The sequence below is a fragment of the Microcebus murinus genome, chromosome 2, assembly GCF_040939455.1.
Source record: "Microcebus murinus isolate Inina chromosome 2, M.murinus_Inina_mat1.0, whole genome shotgun sequence".
NCBI lineage: Eukaryota > Metazoa > Chordata > Mammalia > Primates > Cheirogaleidae > Microcebus > Microcebus murinus.
The window spans coordinates 89,266,742-89,278,484 of NC_134105.1; the positions used below are offsets into that span (position 1 = coordinate 89,266,742).

The 11,743-nt window shown below is 50.1% G+C and overlaps 1 protein-coding gene across 1 annotated transcript; it reads right to left on the minus strand.

Moving 5' to 3' along the window:
* Positions 1–9,148: 9,148 nt before the first annotated feature.
* On the minus strand, positions 9,149–11,093 carry KCNA10 (potassium voltage-gated channel subfamily A member 10). The gene has a single exon (XM_012751550.2). It carries the CDS (start codon positions 10,712–10,714, stop codon positions 9,191–9,193), a length of 1,524 nt encoding a protein of 507 aa, XP_012607004.1. The 5' UTR covers positions 10,715–11,093; the 3' UTR covers positions 9,149–9,190.
* Positions 11,094–11,743: the final 650 nt, after the last annotated feature.

Below are 11,743 nucleotides of genomic sequence, written 5' to 3' on the forward strand. Positions count from 1 at the left end.
GGGGGCACACAGCCCAGTTGTGACGAGAAGTTCACGGGTTAGAGAACGGAAAGGCAGAGCAGGCAAAGGGAACGGCAGGAGCAGAGGCTCTCAGCCTTCGAGACCAGCTAAATGTCACCTCCTCTCAGAAGATCCCTACTGCACACATGAGGCCCTTCACCCAAACTATAGGAATACTTATCGGCTGACCCTTGGCCTCTAATTAGAATAAGTGTCTATTTTATTCATTAAAAATATGTATTCATTACTTACTGTGTGCAAAATGCTGGTCTAGGCACTTTGTCCATCTGTGAACACAGACAGACCCTGCCCCCTCACAGAACGTAGGCTCTGGGGGACGCAGACACTGGAGGTGATAACTGCCCACACCGTGTGGCTTGCTGGGTGGTTATGAGCACATGGGACAGTGCAGCGGGCGAGCAGGACTGGGAATGCCCAGGAACATGCGATGCTTTGCAAGGAGGTGGGAAGGGGAGGCTTGGTGAGAAGGTGGCATTTGAGCAAAGACAAGAAAGAGGGACCAGCCATGCAAATATGGGGGAAAGGACAGCAAATATGGGGGAAAAGACTAAACCCATCCACAGTTAATAAAGAGAAGCTAGTGGTAGGTAAACATGGATACATTATTTCTTGCTTCTGCTGGTTATCATTCTAATAAAAGATGTTACCTCTCCATCATCTTGTATCCTTACAGCACTTAGTGTTTGACACAGCATAATCGTTCAGCAGACATATGTTGAATAAACAAACTCTAACTGGTTCTTTAACCCCCTCAAGCCATGGTGAGGGCTGCCCAGGAGTCAGCTCTTGTCCTGGAGCGCCCTCTAGTGATCACATCCCAGATGCCAGCTTTGTGCACCTTGTTTATATTCTGCAACATTCCTCCTCCCCACCCCAGGCGCCCTTGGGGACAGTGGCCAACCAAGCAACAGAACTAAGTGTCTACTGCATGCAGGGCACAGTGGCAGCTTCTGCAGGAGGCACACAGACACAGATGTGGTCTCTGCCCTCGAACCCTTCACTCACTGGACGTCTCTCTGGTTAGCCATTCTCTTGTCAATCTTTGTTCTCTGGTCCCTCTCTGATCTTCCTGGATCATCTGTAACACCGGAATTACATTTTGTACTAGAAGTGGCCAGGCGAGGATGTGCATGCTGTGTGTGCCTGAGGGCTTGGGAACAGCGCTGGCCTTCCGGGTCAGCAGGAGAGCTCATCACTCCAGAGCAGTCGCAGCTCCGGGGGCTTGGAAAGCACCAGGATCTGGTCCATGAGACACTACGTGGAGTTTCAGGGCTGGGGCTGGATAAGATGCAGACCAAACTTGTCCCCCCTGTTCTGGCTACAGGAATTGTGCCTCCTTTTTGAGGAATTCTCACGGCCTTGGCCTCCTTCTCAGGCTGGCAGCCATGGTATCCTCAAAGCCAAGGCTGAGGCTCCATCCCTGGGCACTGAGCCTCCCCCACGTTTTGTCCTTGCCCTCTCCTCTGGCCCCAGCCATGAAACTTGAGAGCCCCTTTATTTCCTGGGTCTCAGTTTGGTTTATTCTGAGACCAGAATAACTGTGTCCTTGGAGCTTTATTTTTAGGGCCTGGGAGAGGGAACAAGGAGCCTCCGGAGACAGGCCTCCCATGTGTCAGGGAATGTCCTGGGTGGACAGGTGCCAGCCACACCTCCTGAGGCTTAGAACTGCTGCTTGGGAAATCTATAAGCCAGGCCTTCCCTGGGGCTGCATGAAATCTCACGCACAGTCCTCATATTAGCTCCCACTGAGAACATCATTCTTATGCAATGAAGTACATAGTGGGAAAACTGGCTCTCGTGATGCTCAGGCCTGAGCCATGCCCCCCGGACTTCTCGAGTCACTCTGGTGGCCAGTGTCTTGGCCTCAGCTCCCAAGTCAGTAAGGCAGGTGGCCTCAAGCTGAAGGGATTCTTTAGCCTGAGCCTCGAGGACTGGCCGGACCCCGAGGGGTGCAGGTACCAGGTAGGACTCAGTGTGCCTCTCCATCAGGAGCTGGGGGACTCTGGAAATCACCTGCCCCAGGGGAGTTGCCTGAGCTAGGAAGGTGACAGAGGATGACACAGGGGACTGTCATCTTTCCCACATAGCTGGTGGCCCTGGCCTGAGGTCTGGGGGTGGGGGGGGGAGGGGGGAATATGCTGGGCACTTGTCTGGGCCGTGTCACATGAATTCTCTATCTCTCATCAAACATTTACTGAGCATCCTGGCACTAAGTGCTGAAGCCACACTGTAAGTGAAACATGCTCTCCATCCGCACAGAGCTTTATGGGGTGAGAGTTAAAGGAAGTTTTATCCTGGTGAAATTTGTTGGGAGGACCATATTTTGTATTTAGATGTTAACTATTCTGTCAAACTGTTGTCTTAATTGATTGCAGTGTTCTACAAAAGCTGGTAATTTGAAATCAAACTGCATCAGCCAGATTGCTGCTTATGCCGATAACATCATGAAAATCTTTCATTAGGCTCAGTGTCCCAGCGTTTAGTCCAGAAGGTATGACGCCCATTCAGCCTGTGCGTCAGTGCCCTGATGTGGCCCAGGGACTTGAGCGGAGGAAGGAGAAGCAGCTGTGTTCTGCTGCCTGGAGACCCTGAGCGTGTGCTTGGTCTGCTTGTGGAAGCCCGTCCCTCCTGGGTCAAGGTAGGGCCAGGTAGGCCACCCGGCCTTCACCAGCCTCTGGGCAACCTGCAAGGGCCCCCTGGATGATAAGATGGGGCCTTTATCATCCCAGTGGGGTTCACTGGAGCATCTAAGAGCTGAAGCCAGAGGCAGCCAAGGGCTCTGATTGGTAGGAATTGCGATGTTTTGAGCTGAATTGCGTTCCCCCAAATCCATATGCTAAAGCTCTAACCTCTTGGAGATGGGGCCTTTAAAGAGGTAATTAAGGTAAGATGGGTCATAAAGGGGGTCATCTGATATGACACAAGGAAGCAGAGACACTAGGGATGTGTGTGCACAGATGAAAGGCCATGCAAAGACACACTGGGAAGGTGGCCTTCTACAAGCCAGGAAGAGAGGCCTTGCCAGAAACCAACTTTGATGGCACATTGATCTTGGACTTCCAGCCTCCAGAACTGTTGTTTGAGCCACGTGGCCTGTGATATTCTGTTACAGCAGCAAGCAGACTAGGACAGGGAAGTTGCTGCAGTCTGTTGGTAGCAGAGGCTTGGGAGGGCTTCTATCTAAGACTGGGCCTGGGAGGGTGGGGACAGCCATCACTCCTGGGATTCACCCTGAAGGTTTTGGTAGCTTGGACTGTATCCTTAGGTTGGTTGGTGGGCAGCCCCAGTGTTGCAGGCCCTGGGGCTGAGGACTCCCATGTCAGCCCTCCTGGCCATTGCAGAGGGTGTCAGGTGGTAGTGGGATCACCTAAAGGCTACGACTTCTTTCCTTGGTGAAATAAGACCCAATCCTCCAGGGTGGGCCATGTCCAAAGGCTCTGTCATTGGAGAGAAGAGGCTGGGGCTCACAGGCAGGTCACCTTCTCTTAGGGAGTCTCTGGCTAATAGCTGCTGCCATCACCTCATGATTCCTTGAGGGGTGTTGCTACCCTTTGCTTTCTAACTCTCTGGTTCAATTATGAGTATATGACTCTTACTGTCATTGTAAAGGTTACCATGTTACTGTAGTCCTGTGCACGGGCTACAGATAAACCAAAGGGGAAAAAACTAGAGCAACATGCCCCCAAATGGAAAGGCTTAAGAGCTGTGGTATCGACCCGCTCCATCTCCTGGCCGCAGAATGGTCAGGCCAGCATGGACCTGTGGTGTGGGGAGGTGGGGTGGGCTAGAAACTGAGGGCTCCATGACCTTCACCTGCCTCCTGGCTCTGCTGAGTCAGCACTGCTAGTGGAGGTGACCTGGGGCTGAGGTGAAGCTTGGAGACCCCCAGACACACCCCTGGGTTCAAAGCCTGGCTCTGCCCACTTGCTAGTTGTAGCATCTTGGGCACATCACCTGACTGCCCTGTGACTCCATTGCCTCGTCTATAGCATGGAGCTAATCATAGGTCCTGACCGACGAGATTTCAGTTAGTTCATTCAGATTAAATGTTTAGAATAGTGCATGGCATGTAATAAACATCAGTTACCATTATTTTTTTTAAGAAACACGATCCGATCATTGCATCATCGCTCTGTTTTCCTTCTTCCTTTCTCTCCTTTATTCCACAGTATTTGTTGCATAGCAGACGCCGCTACGGGATTATGCACCAGTCGCTGTACTGATATTATGACATTATAACGACTCTGGGTTTCCAAGCCCCAGGCGTGTGTTTATCCTAGGCCTTACCCACCTTTCACAGGTTGTGGGCTGGGCAGAAATCTGCCACGTGAGAGTCAGGCTACTGTCTACTTGCATCCTACTTCGTATAGTCCCTTTTACTGTTTGCTAGGGAATCTCCTGTATTATTTTATTTAATTCCATGATAATCTCAAGGACCTGGCATTATTTATTATTTCTGTTAACAACAGAACAATAGGGTGGGGTGGGAGGGAGAGGGCTCAGCCCTGGCCCCTCTGGTTCAGGAGAGCAGAAGATCCATCTAAAATTCCTAACGATGCTGCCATTCCCTCCCCAAGCATCTGACTGACACCTCAGCGAAGGGAGTGAAATAGCATTCATTATCCGGTGACATTTCACAGGCAGCTCTTTACCTCCGCTTCCCCTGAGATGTGATAACAAAAGTTTGTCTGATCTTCCTTTTACTCATCTCCCGGCTCCCTGCCACCCCCAGCTCCTTTTCATCCCTGCGTTTGAGGGCAAGAGTCCTCCTGCCTCCAGGTTGTGCTGGCCGGAGCAGCCCTGCGGCAGTCCCTGGGGAGACCAGGCCTCCTCTTTTCCTCACTTCAAAGGGCCTTTGGAACCCCTCACCCATGGGATGAATGGAATGTATTTTATTTTTTAGGAGGCTGGAATCAGCTGCCGAGCAGGACAGGGGTACCTTGGGTGTCTCCTTCCCTTCCCCATCCCCACGACCAGATTAGGAGGAAGAGGGTCTAACACTAGGCCCTCTGTGGGGCTGGGGAGGGGACACACACCTCCCTCAGCTCTGGCATTGCTGGGCCTGAGCAAGACTTGCAAGGAGAAGGTGCTGTGGCTGTGCTCTGGGGAGGGGCTGCTCCAGCTTGGCCCAGGCAGAGGGGCAGAGGTGGGGTAGGGGGGTCAGGACCTCCTGACTGCTGTCCAGAAGGGCCTTTTGAAGGGGTCTGACACAGGGCCTTCTGAGAGACCATTGGAGCAGGGGTTTCAGAAGGGTAAGGGGTCCTGGTTCTCCTTGCCCTCCTGAGTCTACCCATGACGGGGAGCAGCCCCAGGGACTGAGGAGACAAAGGCAGGAAACCCCCCCCCCCCCACTGGAGAGGGCCAGCCTTGGAGGCTGCTGTGGCTGCTTCCTTCTCCCCTGGCAGAAACCCCTTCCCCTCACTGCTCAGATGGATGTTTGGGAGAAGAGAGCAACAGATCAGAGGTCAGAAAATAGTTCGATAAACCAAAGCTCCTAATACAAAATACATTTCCTGACCTCCTGGGCAGGCTGACAGCCCTCAGGCTGGGTTCGTCACACCCAGCAGGGCAGTGTTCACAGCTCAGAGCCTTCTGGAGCTGGCAGGCCAAGTGTCAGGGACAGCAGAGGGACAGCAGAGAGGTTAGCGACCTGGAGAGTGGCCTCCGCCATTGTGGTCACCCTGGTTGGCCAAATACTCTGTTTTTCCAAATGAAGTTAGAAATATATTTTTAAAAAATTTCTCTTATGAAAAATTTTAAGCACATATAAATAAAAATGAGAGAGTAGTAAAATAAGCCCTATAGACCCCACTGCCTGGATTCAATAATTATCCATAGTTTGCTGCCCTTATTTCATCTATCATGTTTTTAAACAAGATTTTAAAAATGTGAAATTTCCAGACTTTTAAACCTTGGCTCAAAATTTTGGAAAGCACATGTGGGCAGACAAATGTTTCTGTGGGTCAGTCAGCTTCGTGCAGGGGCACCGGTGTGCAACCCAGCTGGGGACCTGGTTACTCCTGCCGGCCAGGGGTGTGTGTGGACTGTCAGCCCAGCCAGGCCTCCTGTGCCCCTCCCCACCTGCGTCCCTGCCCCCAGGGTCCCCCCTCCCCCACAGTGCCTGCAAGAGCCACCTGCAGTTACACTTCTCTTTAAAGGGTGTCTGGCCTCAGCTTTAGGTCTAGGATTTGGGGAGAGTAGGAAAGGGGAGGGAGAGATCTTACCGGGCCTATTGGTGGCACATTTTGGTCTCTTTAGGGTATTGGGAGGGAGAATTTTTTTTTTTTTTGCTTTTGTTTATCTAGCTTTTTAAATAGAATCCCAGGTGGGAGGGAGAATTTGAAGGGACAATTCATTAATTCAACAGATATTTATCGAGCACCTACTATGTGCTGTGATAGGCTCTGGGAATACAGCAATGGACAAAAATTCCTGCCTTTTGGAGTTAACATCTTTGTGAGAAATTATAGATAATAATTAGATATAAAGGCAATTATGTTTGTGTGTATAGTTATATACCTATACACACACACACACACACACACACACACACACACACATGTTGAGCTTTCCAAATTTGAAAATCCCAAATCCCAAATCCTAAATACTCGAAAAATCTGCAGCTTTTTGATTCTGAACATGGTGCCACAAGTATAAAATTTCACCTGACCTCATGTGACAGGCTGCAGTCAAAACGCAGGCACAGGACACATGGTTTATTCAGCATCCCCCCAGGGGGAAAAACCCTCCCAGGCCCTTCCACTGTGATTCATCTCTCTTGCACCAGCCCCTACCCCAAGGCGAGCGCGCACCGGGTGATAAAATGGCACACGTGCAGGCTGGACACGTCAACGGCAGATTCCCCTCGAAACTCCACATGCGGCCAAGACCTGCATGCGTCACTCACTGTGGTGTTTTGCTCAGTCTCTGCTCTGTGGAGTAAAGATATTGTTGAAATGTTGAAAAAGGCCTGCATGATACCCATAGGGTCATGCAAATATTCCAAAATCCAAAACAAAATCTAAAATCTGAAACACTTCCGGTGTCAAACATTTTGGCTAAAGGATATTCAACCTGTAAGAGAAAGTGTGTGTGTGTGTGTGTGTGTGTGTGTGTGTGTGTGTGTGTGAGAGAGAGAGAGAGAGAGAGAGAGAGAGAGTGTGCGTATGTACCGCCTGCCCCCTGGAGGACTGCCTGCGGACAGTGACCAGAGGTGATGATGTGAGCTCTGAAGGTGGACTTGGAGTCCTCAGACTTCAGCGGACCTACAATGGCTCTCCTGCATGTCCCAGTCATGTGCGCCAGGAACATCATCCCTTCTGTTTTAGTCTGAGTCTGGTTGAAGCTGTCCTCCCTCACACATTCCTGCCCCAGCCCTCAGGAGACCAGCCACAGACCAGCCTGTGAGGGAGGGGGAGGGGGCCTGTGTGTGAGCCGCATCCTGGGCGGCCAAGGCTCCAGGCCACACTGCATCAGCAGGTCTATGCCAGGAGGTTGTCCCCAAGGTCCTGCAGAGCCTTTCTTCTCCAATAAGTGGCTGAGCTCCTTTATGTGGCCTCTGCATGGGTGTGGACCAGGAGAGGTTGGTACAGGAGGGGGTGTCTGGAAATCCAGCCCCTCTGTCGCCCCAGAACCTTTGGTTTGGCTGTGAGTGCAGGTGAATTGAGGGTGACAATGTAAGAGGTTCTTGACCAAGAAGGTGGGAGGATAGGGCAATTTGGGTACCTGTCTGTGTATGACCACCTCAGATTTGTGCTCCCTTTGTTCGGGGTGCCTAGGATGACACCCCGCAGTATGCCGTAGAGGAATGATACTTAACTTTTTGAAGCTTCAGTTTTCTTATCTGCTAAATGGAAATAATGCATATCTTGAGATTGTTAAGACGAAACGGAAAACATGTGTAAAGCATCTAGAACACAGTAGTTCATTACACGTGATGTCTCGCTCAGGTAATTCTGGATTTAGGCTGTCTTTGAAGTCAGTCGCCTTCAGCTTAGGGTGGCGATCTGACTAGGATTGCAAAAGCACATGCTATACTCATTTGGGTAGTGTTAATTGGTCCAAAAGGAAAGCTTTTAAAGAATTATAATTCCTTTCATTTGCACAGCAGCTTTGTGTAGCCGTAAATGGCTTTCAGTAACACTCCTCACTGAGTCCTCCCAACAGCCTCACTTATACCTGGCCTCCCTGAGTTTAGTAATCTGTCCAGTTTTAAGACTTGGAAGTAAGCCCAAGGAGGCTGAGTATAAGAATCAGAGAAATCAGAAGTCACAGGGACCTGCCTCCTGCGTTGGGGGCCATGGAGGTCCTGAGCAGCCCACTGGCCAGGGTGGGTGAGGGGCATCTGCTTCCTCCAGGTGGGGGTGGGGTGGGGAGAATGCTGCCACGTTTGCTGCTAAGTAGGAACTTTTCATCTGTTTTCTACTTAAGGAAACGGAGGCCCATTGAGGCCTCAGTTAATTTCTAAAATGTAATTTTAGAAACTCGTATAATTTCTAAAAATTCATCCAGGTACTTTGATTCCAAGTCCAGAGAGTATTTACTCACAATCCCTTAAGTTTTGAAATGCTTTATGGTTTATAAAACTTTTTAAAGAGAATGCTGGAGAGACACAATTGTGAGTCCTGACTTGCACAGTTCTTTGCAGAGACAGCTGGTAGGTTATGGTGGGAAAGAAAACACAGGATTTGAAAGCCCTTTGCTAATTGTATCATCACCTGAAAATGCTTTTGCTGTTTCTCTTACTTTATTTGCTTGTTTTTACCGTGAAAATAAAAGGGACTCTTTTGTACTTTCCATGTCCAAATAAATCACTTGGGATCTTGTTAAAATGCAGATTCTGACTCAGTAGGCCTGAGTAGGCCTTGATTCCGCATTTCTTGTTCCCAGGCGATGCCCATGCTTCTGGTCTGGGCAGGTGAACTAACCCCTTACAGGAAAGGAGAACAAAATCTTCCTCCAGTGGGTTGAAGAGAAACAGCTTAGAAAGTGCGGCAGAAGTGTGGGCTTATCAAAACAGCTTTAGTCAAAGACGGCTACTGGTCACAAAAGATCAATTTTGGTCTTTGGAAAAATTGAGAGTGAGAGAAGGGGGATAGAAGGAGAGAGGGAGGGAGGGAAGGAAGGAGAGAGACAGACAGACACAGGGACCCAGGAAGCCCTGGACAGATCACTTCCTGGACTTCTCTGTGGAACAGCCACCGTTGGTCTTACTAAGAGAGTCTGTGCTGCCCATTCTTGAGCCCATGCTGTTGAGGATTTTGTCGATTTCTCCTGGGATGTTCTGCTTTTCCTCGTTTTCAGTCTCCCGGTGGTAGAAATAGTTGAAGTTGGAGACGATGACAGGCACAGGAAGGGCGATGGTGAGGACCCCAGCAATGGCACACAGAGTGCCCACAATTTTTCCCCCTGGGGTGGTTGGGCACATGTCACCATAGCCTACAGTTGTCATGGTGACCACTGCCCACCAGAAGCCATCAGGAATGCTAGAGAAATGGGACTCAGGCTCGTCTACCTCAGCAAAGTAGACTGCACTGGAGAAGAGGATGACCCCAATGAAGAGGAAGAAGATGAGCAGCCCCAACTCCCGCATGGAAGCCTTCAGCGTCTGTCCCAGGATCTGCAGCCCCTTGGAGTGACGGGACAGCTTGAAGATGCGGAAGACCCTCACCAGGCGGATGATCCTCAGGATGGCCAGGGACATGTTCTGCTGGGTGCTTGGCTCTGTCTCCTGGACCAGCTCTGTGATGAGGGTTGCAAAGTAGGGGATGATGGAGATGATGTCAATGATGTTCATGATGTTCCTGAAGAAGTCAGTCTTGCTGGGGCAGACCACAAACCGGAGCACCAGCTCAAAGGTGAACCACATGATGCAGGTAGACTCCACCATGAAGAAAGGGTCGGTGAACATGGTCTGGGAGAGGACCGTCTTGCTCGTGTTGAGGCTGGGATCTCTGACCACCTTCAGCTCCCTTTCCTCCCGGAACTCTGGTAGCGTCTCCAGGCAGAATATGGTGATGGAGATGACCACAACCAACACTGAGACCACGGCCACACTACGGGCAGCACCGGAGCTCTCGGGGTACTCAAAGAGGAGCCAGAACTGACGGTGGATGTCATTGGTGGGGAGGGGTATTTCAGGGTCTTTGATGAAGCCTTCATCCTCCCGGAACTGGTCCATGGCCTCACTACCCAGCTCATAGAAGGAGATCTCATCAGCAAAGACGTCAATAGGAACATTGGCTGGGCGCCGGATTTTCCCACCAGATTGGTAATAATATAGGATTCCATCAAAACTGGGCCGGTTCCTGTCAAAGAAATACTCATTTCTCATGGAGTCAAAGAACTGGATCCTTTTTTCTGGGTCTCCTAGGAGGGTCTCTGGGAACTGATTGAGAGTTCTGAGCTGGGTCTCAAACCTCAGCCCAGCAATGTTGATGATCACCCTCTGGTTTCCTTCGTTGAAGACCACTGTCTCAGGCCCTGGGGGGTCAACACAGTCCCCTGGGAGCTTGGAGAAGGCAGTCTCATGGTTGGCGCTGTCGCTGATGAGGATTCTCCAGTTGGAGAAGGGGCTGCTCCCAGGCCGGCCTTTTGAGCTGGATGGGTCGAAGTCTGGCTCTTCCTGGATTTCGTCTGAGTTATCGAAATTGACCAGAGCAACCTCCATTTCCTTCCAGCCACACACATCCATTCTAGGGGAGTCAGGGGAGAAGCATGAAGACCCTCAGTCCTCCCTGCCTGCTGCGAGCTGTGGAGAAGAAGAAGTTCATTAAACAGGAGCCAGGGTGACACACAGCTTGGTTTATTGGGGTAGGATATACCAGTGGAGTAAACGATGACTTACTTTTAGTTTGGGAAGGAACGTCATGGTTGTTTTGGCAACATTCTTCCCTTAAAGTCAATTTGCACCCCCTGAGTTTGCACACGCTAGTAACTAGAAGAAATTACAAAGAAGGAACCTGGCTGAGAGGGGAAACTCTCCCCAGGGAAAATCTCCATCCATGCTGGCAGAGAGGGCCCCAATGCAAGAAGAAGTTAACATTCTTTAATAATATGAAGTATGATTTTGTGTTGGTATGAAGCCCTTTAGACTACCCGACATGTTTCCATGCCCAATCTCATCCATAACGCCTTTCTTTCTCTGACACCAACAACCAGTCCCTCATACATCCTTTTGGTCACATCTTCAAAATATATCTAGAATTCAACCATCCCACGTCACTTCCCCCACCGCCTCTTGGACCAAGTGGTGGGTGGTGCGTGCGGATCCATGAACCCAGCTGGGATCTGCAGGGAAAGGAGAACAAGAGAATGGAGGCTGGGTGGCCAATCAGGAGTGTCCTATCCACCACCCCTCATCTGGAAGTAACTTCTAGGGTTGTTTTGAAGGTACTTTAAATGAGTTAACATATGTAAACCGGTTGGTGGAAAGATTGGTATGTTATAGCTACTGTTGTTTTTGTTCACTTCCCCATATATTAAGAACTTTTAGAAATCACTAGCCATTGAAACGTTTTTTGGCCTGAGTCCAAGATGTTCATGGTGAATGATTTCATTTTGAAAAACTATTTTAGGTGGGATGTAAGTAGTTAGTTGTGTATGTGTGTTGGAAGTGGGGTTAGGTGAGCGTGCTTGGAGGGCTTGGGCATCTGCAAACATAGACTAGTATTACTTCCTCAGGTTCACTCTGGCTTCACTTGCAATTGAAGAACATTGAAGC

Coding starts and splice junctions, on each gene's coding strand:
- KCNA10 (XM_012751550.2), bottom strand. CDS start 10,714: ATGGATGTGTGTGGCTGGAAGGAAATGGAGGTTGCTCTGGTCAATTTC.